Here is a 25,146-nt window from a genome sequence, read left to right on the forward strand (position 1 = left end):
CATGCACCAACAACAAGCTCTCTGCTTTGTGAACTTGGCAGCAGTTGTTGTCACCAAGTCACATCAAGCAGGGCACAAGTGACTTATTCTTGTGAGGCTGCCACTCCTTTTGGTGGACATCCTGCAGGCATTTGAGACTAATGGCCCTGATCCATATCCCACTACCCGCTGTCCAGTAGTTTGGAGGTCACAGAAATTAACAATCTGCCTCACAAGGTGTATCTCAATGCACATTTCTAAATCACACAGCAGTGTGAATTACACAAGACACTACCTGGTTCATCCACCCATCACATCATTCCAAATGGCCTCCGGCCCCTATCTGCTTGGAGTCCCAGTCTGGGTTGGGGTTCTGCAAATGTTCTGGTTTTTCTCCCCCCTCACGCCCCTGCTTATGTGTATGTATGGATACATTGTTAGTAGTTATGAGCATCACATCACAAATGCCCAGACACTAATTACTCCCCTTATTTTTCAACTGGGTTCATATGGCCAGACCCCTGAATCCACAAAGAGCCCTATGGAAGTCAGTGGGGTTCTTTGTAAGTCCTCCTGCACAGAGCCATTTGCAAGATCAGTGCCAAATTTGATGAGCATGTTATAAGAACCTAGACTGAACAGACTTGCTGTTCATGGGCAGGCCTAGTCTCCCAGCAAGTCTCTCCCATAGCCTGGATCTCTTATAATTTTGGGGTCTCATATAAAGCTAGTCTAGATGCACAAGTATGTCAGAAAGCAAGTTAAATATATTTTTTTCTTTTCCAGTTCAAAATGTAAGAGCAGATGATAATTTAATGTACAATAACTATCCCACACTTGAAAGCCTTTAATAAAACATGTAACAAACCAAAGTGATAACATTTGTACACATTTTAATATGCCCTTTAAAGTAATCCTGGTAGCCAGTGAACTAAAATGAACCACGTCAGCCAATGAAAAATAAATTTGCCTTGCCCTAGAGGCGGTAATTGTTAGACTTTGACATATCAAACAACTCTCCCACCCCTCCAAACTTCACCTGAGGTGCTGTAAAAAGGGTCAAAATAGTGATATCGACAACAATTAAAACATCATATAAAACCCATTATAGATTCTTTGCTTTTCGACTAATATCCAGTCTGGTATCAGTTTTATGTCCAATATGCTGTCTTGGCAAAATACTCCTTGAAGTCAATGGGCGTTTTGCCAGAGTGAGGATTGCAGGATTTGTCCTAATAGCAGAGGAATATATCCTGCCCTAATCATGGGGTTAATTTATTATATGTTATTAAGAAAAATTCCAGTGCCATCAATTATCATAGCTCTTATAAAGATAAAACATGTTCCCTGCCCCTGAATGCTTACCATCAAAATAGGAAGACGACATGCAGAAGACAAGAAACAAGATGACAGTTGTGGAGGCAAGAAGGGAGGTGGGTTGGAGAGAATAGATGGGCTTAGAGGAGGGAGAGTGGTTGACTCAATGCATTTATGCATTCCATTTATGTCTAACGTTGTCCTTGATAAAGAACCAAATGAAGCATCATTAGGGTTTTAGCTTTGTTTTTCAAGTGAGGGGGTTCAATTTTTTTTTAAACTTTATTTTGTTTTCAGGCCTATCCTGGTCTTGTTTTTTAGTAAATGGGAAAGAAAATGTAAGTGGCAATTACATATTAATGCAGATGATATTTTTTCACACTGAGAGAAAAACAACAATTGCGGGAGAGGACTGAAATATTAGCTGGGATATATTATAAGTGCTCTTGAATAAAATCCTTGGTAGCAAATCCAGACTAGTGTAAAAAAATGGTGATGAACTTGTTTGGCAAGGAATGTGCACAAAGCTTATATAATTTAGTGTTAAAAATTAATCTTCTGGGATACAGATAATTTTGGGTCAAATCTTGCAATTCTTAGTCAAAACTCATTGGATTAGACTTTACACTAGTGAGGGGACAGAGAGAAGGCAGTTTGTGCATCTACTAATTCAACCCTATTCTTAGCTAGGACGGCCCAAATCATGCATCTGCTTCAGTGGCCTCTGTGGACATTTTTGTAGGCACAGAATCATCAGGGCACAGGTGTGTGCTGGACATGCCTCCTGCCCCTGACACACTTCCTCTCCTGTCCCCATCCCAGAATGCCCTCTGATTGAGAGCCTGAGAGCGGTTGCAAAGATCTCCTGGAGAGGCTTTCACCTCCTTTGCACCAGTTTATCTTAGTTGGCATAAGAGGGGTTGCAGGGCAATGATGAATCAGGGCCCATTGCCTTCAATGGATATTTTGCCTAAGACTTGCAGGATTCCATCTCTTTGTGTTCAAATTAAAATTATCCTGCCATATTCTTTGGGGAGAAATAAATCCAGACTTTTAAATCAGGGTTTATAGGTTTGCTGTGTTGTGTTATTTCCATGAAGAGCATTCAATCTTAAATTGCAAACAATGGGCCATGAGTGTAAGATCCCCGTTGGAATCAATGCAGAATTTTGTCTAAAAAATTAATTAACAACATGATATGGTCCAATACTTAGATTGATCATCCCTGCAGGTTCCCTTGTTTTAAAAGATAACTGTCTTCATTTTATACCCTGTAAATTTATATGAAGTCAAGTACTTCTCACCATGTTTGTTGTATTTGTGAATAAAGTTTTTTTTTAATTAAAATCCACATTTGTGAGCATTAGTGGTGGTGAATGTTGTTTAAAATGACATAATTTGCAATTAATTAATTTGGGGGAGCTGAAAGGTCAGAGACTGGAAATCTGTTTCCATTTTGCTTTGATTCTGGTTTTAATAATGAGGAGGGCTTTATGTTGAGTGAGAAAGTATTAACTAGTGGTTTCATCAGGGGACCAGAAGTCAAAGCTCCTTGATTCTCTTTAATTCTCTTATATAAATTGCTATATTTGATACTCGGCAAGTCAATTCACATCTCCTTGCCTCAGTTTCCCCCATCTATAAAATGGTTATAAAAATACTTCCCTACTTCATGTGGATGTTGTGAGGATTAATTAATGTTTGTAAAAAGCTTTGAATTTCTGGAATAAATGACACTATAAAAATAGAAAATATTATTTAATCTTAAAATAAAGTTGTTTTTTAACCCCCCCATATAGTAGGATGGATATTCACTTTGTGATCCGATATTCTGTCCCCAAGACTGCCTGTGTTGGAGATGAGGTCACTATTTAGCAGAAAGTGGGCCACCAGCAGTAGCCTAACGTGCTGATTTATATAGATTTATGTTTTTAAATTAAAAACTTTAAATAAAGCTTATATACTAATAGCATGTCCTGTCATGCAAGCTTTCAAGAATACTGTAGAGAGAATCTTGAATTTGCGGTCCTTAAAAAGTTTTTGTATGGGGAGATCTGGGGGTGTAACTCATTTTGTGTCAAGTATTATAGACTTGAGAGAGAAATAGTAAATATAGGTTTCAGAGTAGCAGCCGTGTTAGTCTGTATCCGCAAAAAGAACGGGAGTACTTGTGGCACCTTAGAGACTAACAAATTTGTTAGTCTCTAAGGTGCCACAAGTACTCCTGTTCTTTTTATAGTAAATATATAATCTCATGACCTAGATATCAATTCAGTGAGCCACAGCTGCCTTAGTCTACAGCTGTCATGTAGAATCCAGTACCCACAGGTGCTTCTGATAAACACATTTGGGACCTGATTCTCTTCACTTACTTACATCTGTATAAATTACTGCTAACTACATTGAAGTTAATAGAGCTACACTAAGGTAAAAGTTATATTAGTTGAGAATCAGATCCTTAATTCGTGGACTTTTTGGTGGTAGGATTTGAATTAACTGAATTTTGTTTGGTGAGATGCTTTTTGAAGGTTTAAAAATAGCACTAAATTTTTAAAAGAAAAACTCTTCTTTTTCCTAGCCTTTTCCTCAAGCTTTCTGGAGAAAAATGGCAGTTCATAATTGTTACATTTTATATCTATCTAATTGTACAGGATGGCAGTTCATTAATTTTAATAACTACAATTGGAGCCTAGATCAGATGCCAAATTTCAGTTGAAATTAGAAAAGAGACAAGCAGCTTTTTGCTGCTAGGCGAGAAGGAAAAAAGACCTTTCTCAAATTTAGGGTAATCTGTCTACTTGGATGCAAATTCAAATTTTTATTGCTGGCTCTCCACCAGTGAAGGTAGCTGTTTTAGCAGAATGTATAATCAAATGCTAACCTTTTTAATACAAGAACATAATGACCATTGGCTTAATGATTTTTTTCCTTGTGGTAAAGATGAATATGAGCCATGTTGGTCCACATAAGCCAAAGGGGCCATATTTTGTAATTGTGCCAATTAATTATGTATAATTAATACACACTGGCTTTCAACACTATAAAGGTCTTTTCCCACATTTCAGCTGACAGCAGGGGGGAGGGGGGAAATGCATCTAAAATGTTTTATTTCTCGTAGTATATTTAGCACATTTAGTGATTGTTGGGGGGGTTTTTTTTGGCATCCATATTTGCAAGCAAGCAATCTGCCAGTTATGGGCTGAAAAGCTAAATGTAGAGTATTTATCACTGGGATTAATCATTTTATTGAGCAAGGGCTTCTTACTTACAAAAATATTCAAGATCAAAGCTATGAAAAACAAAGCTGCTACATTGTAGAAGAGAGAAGACATTTTCTTAGTTGAGTTGATATGAACAGATGAAATACCACGCACTTAATGCAAGTTAGTGTCAAAGGAAGCTTGTAGCTACAGTCTCTTTAACGTTTTACCTTAGCGTCTTTTCGTCTTTTGAATAATTATGAGGTGTTGAATTATGTATTCTTAATAATGTGTGGAAAGATTTCCTTAATGTAATTTTAAACTTCATAGCTTTTACCTTACTGGATAGACGTACCATGCATGCTTTAGTTTACAGATCTGACTGTCTGTCTTAAATATTTATAAAGTGCCCATCAATATAATGTCTAGGCACTGTTGCTCATTTAGTACGGAGTAATATGACTCCAAACAAATGGTTACTGTTTTAAGTGTCACCATTCTTTTATTATCTCAGTGGAGCTTTATTGCATGGAATTCTTTTCTAGATGTTTCTAAGAGGATGAATATTTAAAATCACAAATATGCAGGCATTTGTTAATTGAGACAATGATCTACTAGAAACATGTATAGATCTATCTCACGATTTTGGATTTTTTAAAATAAGTTCAAATGTAATTATTATAAATTTGTACCAAATGAAATAAAGAAATTGTATTTAGGACATATGAAGTCTTATTTTTTCCTGCTATGCAGAGCTTAAAGGTAGATTGATGCTGCAGAGCCTTCTTTTGTTTTATTTGTCAGGGTGTGTTTCCTTATCTTTTGTCATCCAGAAATGATTCTTATTTTGAATGAGGGGGAGTTTGGTCTTGTGGTTAATGCACTGGACTAGGACTTTGGAGACCTGGATTCTGTTTCTGGCTGTGCCAAAGACTTCCTGTGGAATATTGGGCAAGTCACTTTGAGTCTTAGCATCTTTAAAATTAGGAGAATATTTCCCTACCTCCTGGGGTTATTAAGATAAATACATTAGTAATGTTTCTGAAATGCTCAGATACTATGTTGATGAGTGCTCTGTAGTGATGCTTAAATAATAGAAATAGCAGAGGTGATATAATTCAACAGAATAATTTACTTAAGAAAAATAGTTTTCCCCTGAAAGTGATACTGGAGCTGGTTCCATATTGTGAGAGATCTTCACTTAAGTTCTTATGAAAAACACTTGTTTAATTCATTTTAAAGGAATACCGAAGCCTAACATACTAACTCTAATGTACAATTAGTCAAGTGCATGATGATGAGTTATGGATTTTTTTCTAATGTTTTATTTGACAATTAAGATTGACTTATTATTTTTACCAGTCAGCTGTTCATTTGTTGTATTTTCCCATTGGTTACCAGGTTTTTTTATTCACCGAACAAGCTTCTTTTAAGCAAATATTTGTATGAGTTCAGTGGACATATGGAGTAACGGGGTTACTGAATGGACACATGGTTAAACAGATGTAAAGGAGATTGGTTGTTCTAAACTGGAACAACCTGGCTGAAAAAGTATGTTAAATTTATGAACTTTTTGTTCATTATCTTGTCAGGAGAAAAAAGAGTAAACTATTGGGGTGAATTGATCATTTTTCTTAGTATGGATTCTCATAGCAACAGCTACATAAATGCACTTGCTTGTTATTTGCTAGATATGCAAGAAAAGCAGTAGTAGCCATTTTGTTGATGAATGTGTACAATTTCAAATCCTCATTCTGTTCTTTTTCTTTTACTTACCTCCCAGTGGAGTTATGACCTGTCTTTGTCATGTAACTTAACATACTTGTCTCGAGTTCCTGGTATCCTGTAAACATTCTTTGATTAAAAGAGAAAGAAGTGAAGAGTAAAAAAACCCAAAATATCATAAATAGATGAGATGAGGAAAGGCCCAGTCCTGAAAACCCTTACTTATGTGAATGATCCTTGCTCAGACATGGCCGGTTATAGCAACCGCCACACCCTCCCTCCTGCCCAGGAGCCACATGGCTCCCCACATCTGCTTCTCTCCTTGGGAAACCTTGTAAAGGAAATCTAGTGTCAATCCAGCACTTTTCATGAGCACTAAATCCACAATGTTTTCAAAACTGCTTTGTACTGACATGCAAATTTATCTACTTAAATAATTAAAATAAAATGTCACGGATGGAGCTGCACAAAACTTGGCTGCTGAGTGCTTGCTGATGAAAATTTACAATTTTGAAACAGTGTATCCAGTTCTTTAAGCCTACTCTTCCCCAATGGAATATGAACACTACATTTTACACCAAGTGCCACATTTTCCCCCCCCCCCTTTTTAAATAAAAGGATGTCACAGATCTATGCCATGTAAACTTCTCACAATATGTAATGACAATCTGTTTTCCTACTAATAGATATTTGTTTCAGGTTTAATGCCTATTTTATATTAATCTATTAATTTTGCAAAGAGTTGTCACTTCAGGTTATATTTTTAAATACATAAACATATGTTTTAAGAATGATTAAAAAAAAAAGATATTTAGACGAAGCCCATATCTCTAGTCATGTGCAACAGTTTGTTTTTTTACCTCAGTACCCTGCTATCGTACAGATATGAAAGTGGAGAAAAGTGGGGGCTACTGCTATTACTCTGAATAAAACTGCATGTGACCTAGTTAAGCTTCTAATCAGGTCTATGAACTAATATTAAAAGATAAAATGGTTCAGTACTTTCCCCAAGTTGATTTTCATGCTTAACCACATACCACCACTGTGTTGCCCTAACAACCTAACCCTCTTGAGTTCCTCTGTTTTTTAATATAATTGCAGAGTATTTGTTGTATCCCATAACTCATTGTTTCCTTGTGTATAGTCTTATTTAGGCTTTAGTCCTGCAAACAGTTATGTATAACTTTACTCTGTGGAGTTGGTTCATGCGCTTACTACCCAATCTCTTCTTCTTTTTCTTTTTCTTTTTTTTTTTTAAAGAAGTCCCATTCAAGTCAGTATTGTTACCCCTTTTTTGACGGAAGTGATAGCCAAATTTCAGGGTTCTGAGGGATGTTTCTTTTAGGAGGAGAAATTGATGATAGAGTCAGGTATCTTTGATGCAATCCTGTTTATTTACAAAGAATTACAACATTCTGCTTCCCTGAACCCAGGAGGAACCAAACAACGGGAAATGGTTTCTTTTGTCCACAGTTCCAAGCCCCTTTCCAGTCAGCAGCACTTAACCTAAAAGCTCTCTTCCTAGGCTTCTCTAAGGGCCATGCTGGTTCTGGATGTATCCTTCACCACTTCAGAGAGTTTCTGCATATCTCTCTCAGACACTTACATCCCCCCTCAGTACCTACCAGGATGCTCAATCCCTGCATTTGCGATCAGCCTTCAGGAAGACCCCTTAGCCAGCATGGTCCAGTCACTGTTCAGGCTTGCCATGCTGCTTCAGTTCACAGGTGATGGTTTCCATTGTTTCAATTATCCGTAAACAATGGATCATTTAATGGTTCCCTCATTTAGCCTGAATGGAAGGTGTTTAGTACACCAATTGACCCCACCCAGGTCTGTGATCTATTAACATCACCCAGCAAACAGATAACTCATAAGCAATCATGACTGAATATTTGGATGCATTAAAAACCATTCTCGTTTGGACAGTTGCTTTCGAGTGAGTTATGTCCTGAAGTTTGTGAGAGATACAACTTTTGTTTGGCTAGAACTTTGATTGTATTAGGAATAAAATGACTGTAGCTCAATGATCTGAGTTACATTTACAGTTTAGTCCCAGTATGATTACTTAATCTATGGTATACTGTATAAAATTAAAATTGCCTTACAGCAGCAAGTTAATGAAAACCTGGCTCTGTATTTAAGCATTCTGGTCAGCTCTACTTCTGTGGCTATTGATAACACAAATTGCCTGTAAATGAGCTGGATTACTTTCTTGCTTGTCTTCTATTGTCAGCTGTTTACTTTGGCCAATCTGTCTCAGAATGTTTCTCATCAGATTGAATGGCTGTCAAATGGTAGTAGAGATGACAAAATGCAATCACAACAGTCTCCTCTTCCACCAAAACATAATCAAGAGGAGAAAAATCCTTTCTGCAAGTGTGAAGCCTCATTTAGCTATGCTACAGAACTGCCACTTGTTCTGCTTTCGGCCCATTCAGGTGGGTCTATAGTAGATGGAAAGGACAATAGGTTACATCAATAAAGCAAGCTTGAAGATTAGGAAATAAGTTTTCACGGTAACCTATTAAAACCTCTAGTTTCTTTAAAAAAATGCAATACAGTTTTTGAAATTACTGGTTTGAGTTAAAGATTTCTAAGGCCATGTCTACACTATCCCCGTGTGAAACTTCCCCCCCCCCCCCCAGCGACATAAGTTTCACCAGCTTAAGTGGTGATGTGCACAGCGCTGTGTCATTGGGAGAGCTTCTCGCCGCTCATTGAGGTGGTTTTATTATGTCCACGGGGGAGCTCTCTCCCATCGGCATAGAGCAGCTCCACAAGCGATCAGTATCAGTACAGCTGTGCCTCTGTAAGCTTTCTAGTGTAGACATGGCCATAAATGTGCCATTAAATTGAATTGAATTTTTTGGTGAACCACATGTCAAGATGGAGTTTAGAGACTCCTAATTCCTGCTAAATGAAACAATGCAGAGCTAGTTCTACAAGAATGATGCTTCCATTTTGGTTGGCCCAGGAGTTATCAAGGTGTAAAGCCCTATTGGAGACCTATATGTAGAACTGAACAGTAATAATGAAAACCAGCTTTTTGGAGGCCTGATACTGACACTTCTCTTACCATCTGAGAAGAGACATTCTTTGTGATGCTAGAGGCTAATATCAAAAACTGTAAAGCAGTTTCCATCTTGTTTTAATACTGGCTTGCTGGTCTGAATGTTTAGATAACTTAAAGATGTATAATCTATAAGTGTTAGTATTGCATTCCTATATGTGTCACTGAGGTCTAAATTAAGTATAACCACACAGGAAAAAGACGTGGCCATTGTTGTAGACAGCTCAGTGAGAATTTCTCTCTGATGTGCAATGGTGGTCAAAAAAGCAAACAAAATGTTAGGATGTGTAAAGAATGGAGTGGATAACACTGAAAAATATATTACCACTGTATAAATCCATGGTACACCTTCAGCTGTATTCACTTCTGGTCACTGTATCTCAAAAAGATGTAGAAGAAATTGGAGCTCAGAGAAAAGTGACAAAAATGATTATCAGGAAGGAGAGAGTTCCACATGAGGAGAGATTAAAATGTTTGGAATTGTTTACTTTAGACAAAATATAGATAAGGGGACATGATAGAGGTATAGAAAATGAGTGGTGTAGAGAAAGTAAATTAGGCATTCCAATTTAAAATTATCATAATATAAAATCATTCAGTGAATTGGAAAGGAAATGATTATAAGACTGTTAACAGGAAATCCACTTTTTTAAAAACTAGCTTATAATCGACATGTGGAACTCTTTGCCACAAGGAAGCATAGTGTTGACAGAGATGGCTATAGGAGCCTGCTGGGGAATTAGTGGCTGTGAAAGTCTGCTAGTGGGGAGCTGAGGAGGATTCTGGACAGGGTTGGGGAGCAGAGGCCTGCATTTTTGTGTGTGCACATCTTGTATGCATTTAAGATTGAAGTTTTCAGCCTGCAGTTGTCACACACATACTGAGGGTAGTCAGGGAGTGCTCAAAAACCAGAAGATAGACCAAAAATCATTCTTATTTTTTAAATCTCCTGATTTTTTAAAAATAAATTTGATGAATTTGGGGATTCTGGGTCATGATTTTTGAACCATCAAGGTTGGCAGCATAGGCACTGGGGGCAGGAGCAGGGGCAGGAAGAGGTGCGATCGGGCGGGAAGAGGCGGGGCAGGAGTGGAGGCTTGGAGGAAGGGGTGGAGTGGGGGCGGGGCCTAGGGCGGAATCTGGGCAGGCACCCCCTGGGAACTGAGGAAGTTGGCCCCTATGGTTGGCAGTACTGAAACAGAAATGTAAACATTTGAAATCCTGATGTTTTAAGGTAAAATTTTTCTTTTTGAAATGGGAACAAACAAATCCATTTCAAGTAGCATGTGGATTAAATTCTAAAACACAAGAAAGAAAAAAGTAATTTGCAGTTCCAAGTTTCACATTTTCCCCCACCCCAGTGAAGAAATAATGGACATTACTAGTGGATCTGGAATTAGGATTCTTTGTTTTATGAGACTTCTGCTGTCTGATGAAATCTAGTTTTCTCAACACCCAATAAAGGGGCTTTCCTCTCTTCCCTTTACAGGATGGCAGACACCGACCTTTTTATGGAATGTGAGGAGGAGGAGCTGGAGCCATGGCAGAAAATCAGTGACGTGATTGAAGATTCTGTTGTTGAAGATTATAATTCAGTTGATAAAACTGCTACGGGTAATAAGCTATTTTAGTATAGAGTTGTGCAAGATACGGATGTTGCATAGCACAGTATTTATATTTAACTAATCATTGAAGTTTCCCTTTATGTGCTGTTCAGTAAATATTTAGCTATCATATAATAGATATATTAAAATATAAATTTTCTGAATAGTTAGAAATTCCTGATACGTAACTGTGAACAGAGCTTTCATATGGCTCTGCAGGAGCTGACATTCTGGTGATACTTCAGCAGACTGGACCTCCTGCTTATTAAGAGGCAGGAAATGCAGTTTAACAATGGAATTAATGTACTGAGATTTTCAAAGTTATTTGAAGGTATGATTTGTTTTTTGGGGGAGGAAACTTTGGTTAACAGTTGTTCATCTATTGTTAAATCAACCAAAGTGATTGTTTTAAAAAGTACCCAATTTATAACTTATGTAAGAATCATATATTAAATAATATTGTGGGTATGTGTGTATATAGTGCTTTACATTTTACAAATACTTTTGCAAATATTACTGTTAAGTAGTATGCTCATTCCAACAGCTTTGAAAAGCTGACTCTCCCACTAATTTCAACAGCAGACTGCATTTCCTATGTCCTAGCCTATATTGTCAGGCTGTCAAGATGGCAACCTGTTAGTTGTTAATTACTTTTAAAAATCACTTTATTTCACTATTTTAACTGATTTTGGCCTTGATCGTGCAAGTGCATGTATGCTTAACTTTAAACACCTAAGTAGTTCTATTGACTTCAAAACATGCATGCTTGAAGGATCTCAAGTCCTTACTGTTTATAATTAAATTTGGTGATTAGAATATCTTTTTATTATATTGTTGTTTTTCTTTAAGAGAAATGTTAAGACTAATTTAAAGGGACTTAATAGGTAGATACAACACTTCTCATTTTTCAGTTTTGATTTAATAGTTCGTTATAATTACCCAATCTAGGTATTTGTATAAGAATGATGCATCGTAAATATTGACTTGAGCTGTTATGAACATGCTGAATGGGGCTGGGTATAAAGTAATAAATATTGAAATTGGGTAATTATCACTCGATGATTGATTTAAAATTCAAGAGTAGAAGTAACATGAATAAAATCAAAAAATATTTACTCACTATCCTTCTGGTTCATCCCAAATTCTTGAGTCTGGAGTGTGTTGTGGGTTGTTGTTGTTTTTTTAAAGTCCTTTCCTAGCTGTGCATGTGGGTGGAACAGACTGGCATATTTAATAAATTAGTCTTTTGTTTGGCCATTTGAATTGCTTTTTCTTGGCCTTTTGGCTAAGATCAAGAATAGCATCAGTTTAATATCTGGTACTTTTAGGGACTATCTCATGCTCTAGTTCAAGGGTAGTTGGCCTATTGCCTCTTTAACTACTATGAACCTAGGTTCTAATCCTGTTATGCAGTGCTCTGGAGGTGTTCTTGGCAGCTAATTTTTTAACTTCTTTTGACTAGCTGCTTTTTGCATCTTGTTGTTAACATGAGATATTTGGGGAAGGATTCAACACCAAGGCTTTAACAAGAAACCACAAGCTAGTAGATGCTGGGTATGTTGGTAGGTGAGTAGGATAAGACAGTGTCTCCAACAGGGAGGGTGTAGTTCTGCTGCTTTTTGGTGCCATCTGCTTCTTCATGCTCTTCCGGCCGGAGCAGAGCCAGAGGAAGATTTCTGTGGCAGACAGAGTGGCATCAGCAAAGAGAAAACGATCCAGTAGGGGATGGGGAATAATCAATAAGTAACACTGGCCTTGAACTGGCCAAATGCCTTTTTTGCTTGTGTTGCTTGGTAGGAAATACTGGGCTTAGAAAACAGGATACCTGAAACTACAGGTTTTACTTAGTGTAATACAATAGCAATATGCCCAAACAGCATGCTGTTATGGCATCTCTGCAAACATTGTAGTGTCTGTGTCATTTTTCTAAATGTGACTATGAAATTCCTTCCTGGCAGTTTCAGTGAGTCTGCAGCCTGTTTCTGCCCCTCTGCCGATTGTTGCCCATGCATCCATAGGAGGTAATCTCTCTACAGCTACATCGGTCAGTAGCAGTGGGGCTCAAAACAGTGACAGTGCTAAGAAGACACTAGTGACGCTGTTTGCAAACAACAATGGTAAGCAGAAATGCTTTCAATATGTTATGGGTGTGGGTGTTCAGGGGGGAATGTTAGGCCATAATGGTAGCTATATGCTCTTGTGCTTGTGAGCCTGTGAGATTTCACAAGCTAAGTAGGAATGGGTCAGGTTAGTACTTGGATGGGAGACCTCTTTTAAAAAGCGTAGGTTCTTTGAGTGCTGTCTCTATGGGTGCTCCACTTCAGATGTTGGTGCACCCCGGTGCCGCTGATCGGAGATTTTTGGTAGCAGTGCCTGGTCGGGATGCTCATGCGCAGTAGCTGTCTTGCAGTACTGTTGACAGTTCATCTAGCGCTTGCGCAGCCCGACCCCCTCAGTTCCTTCTCAACTGTCCTTGGCTGCGGACAGAACTCCATCGGCTGTGTCAGAAATTTACCTAGAAAATGATTTGTAATCTTATTGTTAAGTTTAATTCCCAGTAGTTAGTTCATAGTTAGTCTTAGGTTTCCATTTAATGACTTAGACCAGGGGTAGGCAACCTATGGCACGGGCGCCAAAGGTGGCACGCGAGCTGATTTTCAGTGGCACTCACACTGCCCAGGTCCTGGCCACCAGTCTGGGGGACTCTCTGCATTTTAATTTAATTTTAAATTAAGCTTCTTAAACATTTTTAAAACCTTACTTACTTTACATACAACAATAGTTTAATTTATATATTATAGACTTCTAGAAAGACCTTCTAAAAACGTTAACATGTATTACTGGCACGTGAAACCTTAAATTAGAGTGAATAAATGAAGACCCGGCACACCATTTCTGAAAGGTTGCCGACCCCTGACTTAGACTTTCCCCATTTAAAAAAAAAACAAAACAAAAAAAACAAATCTCTGAGAGCCTTCCTCTTCGTTTCTATCTCCTTGTACCATGACAAAATTGGACAATGAAAATGCCAGGCTTCCCTGGTTTTAAACGCTATACTTTGTGTAAGGAAACTATGCCTGTCTCCGTTGGAGGCTCACAGTGCATCAATTGCCTGAGGGAGACACACATCCCTCAAAAATGCAACCATTGGAGCAACTTTACAGCCAGAGTGAGGAGGGATTGGGATCTCAGACTTACAAGGATCCTTATGGAGAAATCCCTAACACCACCGTCTGTCTTGGAAAAACCCCATCGGGGATTCTCCGGGTGCCTCTCCACTGGACAGGGCGAGTTCCCTTTCCTCCAGAAAATCGAGGAAGAGGGCAGCATCTCCAACCCATGGAGAACTGCTGAAGAGGAAATGGTCTGTAGCATAATCACTACCTTCGGTGCTGATGGCCAGTGGGGTGAGTATTTTTGATGCTCCAGGCACCTCCGGCACCATCCATACTGGGACCTCTTTGGCAGAGATAAGGAGTCAAGTAGTAGGCACAAATTGGCCTCCTCTTCCACAGCATCGAATACCCCGAGGAAGAACATGGTGCCAATAGCGCCTCCGATTACCATGCCACCTCCACTGGTGCCACATGCTACGGAGCCGATGCCTGAATGCACTAAGTCAGCACCAACCAAGGCTACACACAAGCGGGCAGGACCGACCTCACAGGCATCTGCACATAAAAGCACGGCACCGATGCCCATTGCACTGCGCTTCCTCACTCACTCAACTGACATTGAGATAGCATCCAAGCCTGAGTCACCTATACTCGGCACCGACGGTTCTCCAGTGCCGATAGCACTGGTACAGATGGACTCACCTAATGCCCAGCAATTTTCAAGTGACAAGGAAGATGACCTAGAAGAGGCACTCCTGTCCATCAGGCACCGAGCCTCCGCCATCGCACACAAGTACCAGGGACTGGTTACACAGGGACATGCCCTGATGCCTTGGATACGGTCTCCCACAGTATTCTTGCCAGCAAGTTAAAGTAGTATGGTCTGGATGAATGGACTATAAGGTGGATAGAAAGCTGGCTAGATCATTAGGCTCAATGGGTAATTATCAATGGCTCCATGTCTAGTTGGCAGCTGGTATCAAGTGGCGTGCCCCAAGGGTCAGTCCTGGGGCCAGTTTTATTCAATATCTTCATTAATGATCTGGAGGATGGCGTGGATTGCACCCTCAGCAAGTTTGCAGATGACACTAAACTGGGAGGAGTGGTAGATATGCTGGAGGGTAGGGGTAGCATACAGAGGGACCTAGACAAATTAGAGGATTGGGCCAAAAGAAATCTGATGAGGTTCAACAAGGACAAGTGCAGAGTCCTGCACTTAGGATGGAAGAATCTCATGCACTGCTACAGACTAGGGACCAAGTGGCTAGGCAGCAGTTCTGCGGAAAAGGACCTAGGGGTTACAGTGGACGAGAAGCTGGATATGAGTCAACAGTGTGCCCTTGTTGCCAAGAAGGCTAATGGCATTTTGGGCTGTATCATTAGGAGCATTGCCAGCAGATTGAGGGATGTGATTATTCCCCTCTATTTGGCATTGGTGAGGCCTCATCTGGAGTACTGTGTCCAGTTTTGGGCCCCACACTACAAGAAGAACCTGGAAAAATTGGAAAGAGTCCAGCGGAGAGCAACAAAAATGATTAGGGGGCTGGAGCACATAATTTATGAGGCGAGGCTGAGGGAACTGGGATTATTTAGTCTGCAGAAGAGAAGAATGAGGGGGGATTTGATAGCTGCTTTCAACTACCTGAAAGGGGGCTCCCAAGAGGATGGATCTAGACTGTTCTCAGTGGTGGCAGATGACAGAACAAGGAGTAATGGTCTCAAGTTACAGTGGGGGAGGTTTAGGTTGGATATTAGGAAAAACATTTTCACTAGGAGGGTGGTGAAGCACTGGAATGGGTTACCTAGGAAAGTGGTGGAATCTCCTTCCTTAGAGGTTTTTAAGGGCTGGCTTGACAAAGCCCTGGCTGGGATGATTTAGTTGGGGATTGGTCCTGCTTTGAGCAGGGGGTTGGACTAGATGACCTCCTGAGGTCCTTTCCAACCCTGATATTCTATGATTCTATGGCTGGCTAACCCATGGATGTGCCCACCTATACCATTCCGAATGCACTGGGTGCAATGGGACCCATGGGAGGTCTACAGATCTCAGACCCAAAGACCTCGCACCCCACAGAGGCAATAGATTTGCCTTTCTACAGTGACAGCCACTGAGCCCTCGGAGGCGCATGAGGATTCCGAGGATTTGGAGGATTCCAGTACTCAAGGCTGCTCACCAGCCCATAACCCATCTTCATCTTTGGATGAGGCGGTAATGCTGCCTCCGCCTACTGTCGCAGATGACTCAAAACAATTCCAAGACTTATTCAAATGGGTTGCACAAAGTCAGAACATCCCTCTGGAAGAGGTGACTGAAAAGCAACATCAGCTCTTAAAAATATTACACCCAGCATCATTGACAAGGATAGCACTACCAATTAATAGTGCCCTGCTGGAACTGCAGAATCAGTATGGCAAACTCCAGCTACCATACCCCCCACGGGCAAAGGGGCAGATAGGAAATATTACGTGCCCAATAAAGGTACGGATTTCCTATTCTCGCCCCCTCAACCAAACTCCTTGGTGGTGGATGCAGTGAACCTGCGTCACAGGCACCACTGGCCAAGATGCAAGTTGACAATTTGTTCGAGGGTCTGATCGACCTCCCCTAACAACCAGCACATATTACACAACCTATCCAGATGTTTGGCCACTGACTAAGGCCATTTTACCGAGTGTGGGCATCCATCACCACAGATCACTGGGTATTGAGATAGTATGATCTGGTTATACCATCCCTTTCATCTCCATCCCACCTACTCATCCCTCTTCAGGGACTCTTCTCACGAGCATCATCTATGAGAAGAAGTAAACTATCTTGTACAGCTAGGTTCCATGGAACATGTTCCAGTACAACACAGAGGGAAGGGATTCTCCTCCCACTGCTTCTTGACTCAAAAGAAAAATGGAGGATGGAGACCATTTTAGATCTCACAAGATTCAACAGATTTATACAATTCAGAATGGTTATGCTGAAGTCAATAATTCCGGCATTGGGAGAAGGGGACTGGTTTTCAGCCCTCGACCTACAATATGCATATTTTCATATTGCTATACACCACGCACACAGACAATTCCTACGGTTCACAGTTGGGAGATACCACTTTCAATACATGGTGTTACCATTCAGACTCTCAATGGCTCCAAGAGTCTTTACCAATACCCTCGTCACAGTAACAGCACACCTACGTAAACAGGGAATTATGATATTCCCATACTTGGACGATTGTCTGTTGAAGGGTCACATTCGAGCAGAAGCAATACACTTCACATAGAAGAGTATGACACTTTTCCATACCCTACAGTTACAAATAAACGATAAGAAATCTAGTTTAGTTCTGGTTCAACAACTAGAATTCATCGGAGCTTACCTAGACTCGATAGAAGCCAAAGCTTTCATTGAACAGATTCTCCAGAATGACCACTCTTTTATCCGTAGTCACAAACAGTCCAAGGGTCTCTGCATGCACTTGCCTACAACTATTAGGACACATGGTGACCTCTATCTTTGTGACCAAGCACGAACGACTACACGTGCGCGGTCTCCAGGGATGTCTGAGCACAGTCTACCTACCACGCAAGCACAGTCTAAACAGACTACCCCCAAAAGTCATACAGTCACTACAATGGTGCATAAACCCATGCAATATGTGCGCAGGTGTCCCGTTTCACCAAGACCCAACATCCATCCAGATGCCTCACTGATCGGATGGGGTGTACACTTGAACCAACACACAATCCAAGGGAAATGGTCTCTCGTGGAGTCGTTATTACACTACAAGCAGTTTGAAACGCGTGCCAACATTTCCTACCAATGATAAGAAACAAATCACTAGGAATAATGACAGACAACGTAGCCTGTATGTTCTACAAAACAAGCAGGGAGGAACACGATCTCATTCCTGTGCACAGAAGCCATAAAATTATGGAACTGGTGCATTATCCACAATATTGCCATTACTGCGTCGTACCTCCCTGGGCCAACAGAACACAATGGCAGACACATTGAGCAGACAGTTTCCCCAAGAACACGAATGGGAACTGAACAATGACATCGCACAACACATATTCCTCATGTGGGGGTCATCGCACATCAGTCTGTTCACAACATCACAAAACCGCAAATGTCCGCGGTTTTGCTCATGAGCAGGACTAGGACCGCAATCCCTAGGAGATGCCTTTGTCATCCAATGGAATGTGCCCCTCCTGTACGCATTCCCACTGGTACCGTTATTATCCAGAGTGATATACAAGATACGGACCAACAGAGCCAGGATTGTACTGATAGCTGCGACATAGCCCAGACAGACATGGTTTCCATACTTGAACTGCACTTTGCACCCCATACACCCTTCTTCTCCGTTGGGATCTTCTCTCTCAGGATGAGGGTCAAGCTCTTCACCCGAATCTGGGAAAACTCCACCTGAAGGCATGGCTCCTCTATGGTTCCATCACGACAAACTAACCTGTTTGGGAGAGGTTTAAAAGTTGTTGCTAAACAGCAGGAAACTTACCATGCCTACCACTTACCTCCATAAATATAAGAGAGCCTCCTCAATGTGTCATGACAGCCACATATCAGCACTTACAGCGCCGATACATTCGATTTTGGAGCACATGTTGCATTTGAAACACTTGGGGTTATCTATTAATTCACTTAGATATACCTCGCAGCCATAGATGCTTTCCACCACAAGATAGATGGTTTTTCAGCCTTCATGCACCCCATTATGAAACACTTACTTGCAGGCATTTAGAACATGTACCCTGAAGTCTGCAACCCTACATCAGCATGGGACCTAAACTTAGTCCTCCAAGGTCTTACCAGAGCCCCTTTCGAACCACTTGCTACCTGTTCTTTACTACATTTATCAATGAAGGTAGCGTTCCTGGTCGCGATCACCTCAGCACGTAGAGTGGGTGAAATTGGGGCCCTCATGGCCCATCCTCCTTGTACCATATTCTTTAAAGACAAAGTGACTATGGGACCACACCCTAAATTCATACCAAAGGTATCTTCATCATTCCATCTCAGTCAGCCTATCCATCTACCTGCGTTTTATCCTAAGCGAGCTGGGTCTACACAGGAATCTATTCTCCACACTCTAGATGTTTGAAGAGCATTAGCATTTTACCTAGATAGAATGAAACCTTTCCATAAGTCACCAAGAACGATCAAAGGGCACAGCCATTTTGAAACAGACTATCAAAATGGATTTTGAATTGCATCCATTTATGTTACCAGCAACAGAATATAGAACCCAGACAGGGATCAGAGCCCATTCAACTAGATCAATTTCTGCCTGGACCGCATTCTTACATAATGTTCCAGTCAGAGAAATATGCCAAACTACCCCTTGAGATTCCGTACACACGTTCACAAACCACTACATAATAACTCAGAGTTCAGAGGCCAATACAATATTTTGCCTTATGGTACTAGCCTCAACTGTACAGCCAACTCTGAAACCCATCCTTCCATAATGGGGTACTGCTCTACAGTCACCTGAAGAGGAGCACCCACAGGGACAGCACTTTAAGAAGAAGAAGAGCAGGTTACTCGCCTTGTGCAGTAACTGAGGTTCTTCAAGATGTTTTTCCCTGTGGGTGCTCCACTACCTGCCCTCCTTCCCTCTACTTTAGAGTTTGCAGAAAGGACTCTGTGGTAGAGAAGGAACCGAGGGGGTCGGGCCGCACGAGTGCTAAGATGAAGCGCCAGTGATACTGTGAGACAACTACTGCACAAGCGCATCCCAACTGGGCACTGCTACTGAAAATCTCTGATCAGTGGTGCCGGGACGCACCGACCCCTGAAGTGGACCACCCAGAGGGGGACACATTTCGGAAAACCTCTGTTACTGCACAAGTTGAATAACCTCTTCTGCTGGAAGTGGAGTAGATGCTTCTCTTTTCTCTAATTCAATGCTGAATCCAGTGCCCCAGCATGTTAGGGGAACTGCTGTTGCCAGTTGTATAGTCTTTCAGATGTGGTATAAAACAAAGGTCTTGACCACTTGCGGTCACTAAAGAACCAGTGCTGCATTTTGGAAGAGTAGAGATATTAAACTGGTGCATTGGCCAATTTTAAATTTGAATAATATTATTTCCTTGAACTTTTCCTGCTGTTTGAATTGAATAATGGTATTCTTCTTCACTTCCTATCCTAAAATTGGTGTGCTGTTAAGCAGCTGCCGTGTTTAATTTCAGAAGTGGCTAAAGCAATTTCTCTCTATACTTTGTATTTCAATGTATTACGTTAATAAAGAGTGTTAGGATCCTTTGGGATTAAAGGGGCTGTATAAATGCACGGTTATTATTATTCAGTGTCCAATAAATCTACTTAATAATCAGATACCAATTTTTTTTATAGAAAAATTGATCAGATGTGTAGGTAATAGGACAGGTGCTATATCTTTATTTGAAGTAGTAATTCATTTATTGAAAAAATACCATATATATTTAAGAATCACTATATAGTATATTTGTGATAAATATTTAATAGTTTTAATGATAAAGGTTGATTAGGGAGATACTTTAAATCAATCACAAAAAAAAATACAAATCCTTGTGGTATTGACATGCTAATTAGATTAACACTAATAAACTAAAGCTTACGGGTTACTGATTGATAATATTCAATATTTTAAAAGTCTATTAGAAATACGCGTTAATCAGTAAATCTGAACTTGCTAGAAGAGTATCAAAAATTTGTTTGTTTTTTTTTAACTTAGGGGGTGGTCACTATCCAAGTGATTCCAAATATCTTCTAACAGGTTGGAGCCACAGAAACTGAATTAGAATAGTTTTTTGTCACATCTGAAATTATTATGATTCTATGATAGTCCTGCCAAAGTCTAAGGGTATGTCTACACTACGAAATTAGTTCGAATTTATAGAAGCCGGTTTTATTGAAATCGGTTGTATACAGCCGATTGTGTATGTCCACACAATAAAATGCTCTAGGTGCTCTAGTCGGCAGACCTCGTCCACAGTACGAGGCTAGCGTCGACTTCCGGAGCATTGCACTATGGGTAGCTATCCCACAGCTATCCCACAGTTCCCGCAGTCTCTGCCGCCCCTTGGAATTCTGGGTTGAGATCCCAATGCCCGGATGATGCAAAACAGTGTCGCGGGCGGTTCTGGGTACATGTCGTCAGGCCCCTCCCTCCCCCGTCACAGCAACGGCAGACAATAGATTCGCGCCTTTTTATCTGGGTTACCTGGGTTACCTGTGCAGACAACATGGAGCCCGCTCAGCACAGCTGAGCTCACCATCACCATATGTCCTCTGGGTGCCGGCAGACGTGGGACTGCATTGCTACACAGCAGCAGCTGCTAACTGCCTTTTGGCGGTAGACGGTGCAGTAGACTGGTAGCCTTCATCGGCGATCTGGGTGCTGGCAGCCGTGGGGCTTGCCTTTTGGCAGTAAATGGTGTATTATGACTGTTAGCCGGCCTATTACAAGTCGGGTCATCGCACGTTAGCAGAGTCTTCCCTGAGCAGCAGCTCGTGCAATAGGCCTGAAGACCATCGTCATACACCGCCCAGTATTTGCTGCCAAGCACCCAGAAAGATGCCGAGGGCTATCAGTCACGCTGCACCGTCGTCTTAAGATGTAAAAAATAGATTTTCTCTGTATTCATTTGCTTCCCCCTCCCTCCGTCAACAGGGTTTTCAGTTTAATCTTTGGGGGGGACCAGTCTGTGACAGTTGTTTGTGTCTCTCCCTGATGCACAGCCACCGTTCTTTATTTTAATTCCCTGTGCCTGTACGCCATGTCGTCACTCGGCCCCCCTCCCTCCTTCCCCTAGGCCGTCAGATACTACGTTTGCGCCACAGCTCGAGCCGAGAAGCGGTTCGCGCCTTTTCTTTGAATTCTGGGTTGAGATCCCAATGCCCGGATGATGCAAAACAGTGTCGCGGGCGGTTCTGGGTACATGTCGTCAGGCCCCTCCCCCCTCGTCACAGCAACGGCAGACAATAGATTCGCGCCTTTTTACCTGGGTTACCTGTGCAGACAACATACCACGGCAAGCATGGAGCCCGCTCAGCTCAGCTGAGCTCACCGTCACCATATGTCCTCTGGGTGCCGGCAGACGTGGGACTGCATTGCTACACAGCAGCAGCTGCTAACTGCCTTTTGGCGGTAGACGGTGTAGCATGAGTGATAGCCGTGGGGCTGGCAGCCGTAGTGCTGCATTGCACCAGCCCCTTGCAGGCGATGGTATATTATGACTGGTACCCGTCGTCGTCGTACTGGTATGGCTGTCAATCATGGCCACCTGGGCAGACATGCTACTGTTTCGATGATGACGGTTACCAGTCATAATATACTATTTTCTGCCAATTGCCCAATATTGTCTGCTAAGCACCCAGAAGAGGCCGAGGGCGATGCTGGGTGCTGGCGGACGTGGGGCTGGCAGACGTGGGGCTGCATTGCTACACAGCAGCAGCCCCTTGCCTTTTGGCAGATGATGGCATATTATGATTGGTATCCGTCATCGTCATACTGGTATGGCTGTCACTCATGCTGCAGCGTCGGCTGCCACCTTAAGATGTAAAAAATAGATTTGTTCTGTGTTCATTTGCTTCCCCTTCCTCCGTGAAATCAACGGCCTGCTAAGCCCAGGGTTTCCAGTTTAATCTTTGGGGGGACCATTCTGTGTGACAGTTGTTTGTGTTTCTCCCTGTTCCTGTACCTGTACGCCATGTCGTCACTCGGCCCTCCCTCCCTCCCGCCCTCCTTCTCCTGGTCCATCAGATACTACTTTCGCGCCTTTTTTCTGACCAGGCGCCATAGCTAGCACTGGGATCATGGAGCCCGCTCAGATCACCGCGGCAATTATGAGCACTATGAACACCACGCGCATTGTCCTGGAGTACATGCAGAGCCAGAACATGCCAAGGCGAAACCCGGACCAGGCGAGGAGGCGATTGCAGCGCGGCGACGAGAGTGATGAGGAAATTGACATGGCCATAGACCTCTCACAAGGCACAGGCCCCAGCAATGTGGAAATCATGGTGTTACTGGGGCAGGTTGATACCGTGGAACGCCGATTCTGGGCCCGGGAAACAAGCACAGACTGGTGGGACCGCATCGTGCTGCAGGTATGGGACGATTCCCAGTGGCTGCGAAACTTTCGCATGCGTAAGGGCACTTTCATGGAACTTTGTGACTTGCTTTCCCCTGCCCTGAAACGCCAGGATACCAAGATGAGAGCAGCCCTCACAGTTGAGAAGCGAGTGGCAATAGCCCTGTGGAAGCTTGCAACGCCAGACAGCTACCGGTCAGTCGGGAATCAATTTGGAGTGGGCAAATCTACTGTGGGGGCTGCTGTGATCCAATTTGCCAGGGCAATGAAAGACCTGGTGATAGCAAGGGTAGTGACTCTGGGCAACGTGCAGTCAATAGTGGATGGTTTTGCTGAAATGGGATTCCCAAACTGTGGCGGGGCCATAGACGGAACCCATATCCCTATCTTGTCACCGGAGCACCAAGCCACCGACTACATAAACCGCAAGGGGTACTTTTCAATGCTGCTGCAAGCCCTGGTGGATCACAAGGGACGTTTCACCAACATCAACGTGGGATGGCCGGGAAAGGTACATGATGCTCGCGTCTTCAGGAACTCTGCTCTGTTTCGAAAGCTGGAGGAAGGGACTTTCTTCCCGGACCAGAAAGTGACCATTGGGGATGTTGAAATGCCTATCGTGATCCTTGGGGACCCAGCCTACCCCTTAATGCCATGGCTCATGAAGCCATACACAGGCAGCCTGGACAGGAGTCAGGACCTGTTCAACTACAGGCTGAGCAAGTGCCGAATGGTGGTGGAATGTGCATTTGGACGTTTAAAAGCGCGCTGGCGCAGCTTACTGACTCGCTCAGACCTCAGCGAAAAGAATATCCCCATTGTTATTGCTGCTTGCTGTGCGCTCCACAATATCTGTGAGAGTAAGGGGGAGACATTTATGGCGGGGTGGGAGGTTGAGGCAACTCGCCTGGCCGCTGATTACGCGCAGCCAGACACCAGGGCGGTTAGAGGAGCACAGCAGGGCGCGGTGCGCATCAGAGAAGCTTTGAAAACGAGTTTTGTGACTGGCCAGGCTACTGTGTGAAACTTCTGTTTGTTTCTCCTTGATGAACCCTCCAACCCCCCCCCCCCCGACCCGGTTCACTCTACTTCCCTGTAAACCAACCACCCCACCCCACCCTCCCCTCCCCTCCCGCTTGCAGAGGCAATAAAGTCATTGTTTTTTCACATTCATGCATTCTTTATTAGTTCCTTACAGAGGTAGGGGGATAATTGCCAAGGTAGCAGGGATGGGTGGGGGAGGAGGGATGGAAAAGGACACACTGCATTTTAAAACTTTAACTCTTATTGAAGCCCAGCCTTCTGATGCTTGGGCGATCATCTGGGGTGGAGTGACTGGGTGGACGGAGGCCCCCCCACCGTGTTCTTGGGCGTCTGGGTGACGAGGCTATGGAACTTGGGGAGGAGGGCTGTTGGTTACACAGGGGCTGTAGCGGCGGTCTCTGCTCCTGCTGCCTTTCCTGCAACTCAACCATACGCTCGAGCATATCACTTTGATGCTCCAGCAGACGGAGCATTGCCTCTTGCCGTCTGTCTGCAAGCTGACGCCACCTATCGTCTTCAGCCCGCCACCTCTCCTCTCGTTCATGTTGGACTTTTCTCATCTCCGACATTGACTGCCTCCACGCATTCTGCTGTGCTCTATCAGCGTGGGAGGACATCTGCAGCTCCGTGAACATCTCGTCCCTCGTCTTACGTTTTCTCTTTCTAATGTTCACGAGCCTCTGCGAAGGAGAAACATTTGCAGCTGGTGGAGGAGAAGGGAGAGGTGGTTAAAAAAGACACATTTTAGGGAACAATGGGTACACTCTTTCATTACAAGGTCGCATATTTCGGCTTGCAGGCAGCCATCGTAGGCCACAGTGTTTTGGCTTATTTAACCTTCTTAACATGCGGGAAAGGTTGCAAACAGCAGCGCATTTCCCATCTCAAGGATGAATTGGGTTGTCCATTTAAAATGGGGTTTCAATGTAAAAGGAGGGGGCTGCAGTTTCCCGGTTAACATGCGGCACAAACACAAGTAAACCACCCCCCCCCCCCCC

The 25,146-nt window shown here is 42.5% G+C and overlaps 1 protein-coding gene across 10 annotated transcripts in view; it reads left to right on the plus strand.

Annotated features, from left to right (window-relative positions):
* Window positions 1-25,146, plus strand: part of POGZ (pogo transposable element derived with ZNF domain) — a 70,852-nt gene that overhangs the window by 1,425 nt on the left and 44,281 nt on the right. For 7 of the 10 annotated variants that reach the window (XM_034756306.1, XM_034756307.1, XM_034756308.1 and 4 more), the window contains exons 2-3: window positions 10,784-10,908; window positions 12,857-13,015. In XM_034756306.1, coding sequence (XP_034612197.1) covers window positions 10,785-10,908; window positions 12,857-13,015 — 283 coding nt within the window. In that variant the 5' untranslated portion in view covers window position 10,784. The remainder of the gene's footprint in view (window positions 1-10,783; window positions 10,909-12,856; window positions 13,016-25,146) is intronic. The other 3 variants (XM_034756314.1, XM_034756315.1, XM_034756316.1) reach the window with 1 other exon arrangement.

This window comes from Trachemys scripta, chromosome 24, assembly GCF_013100865.1.
Source record: "Trachemys scripta elegans isolate TJP31775 chromosome 24, CAS_Tse_1.0, whole genome shotgun sequence".
Lineage (NCBI taxonomy): Eukaryota > Metazoa > Chordata > Testudines > Emydidae > Trachemys > Trachemys scripta.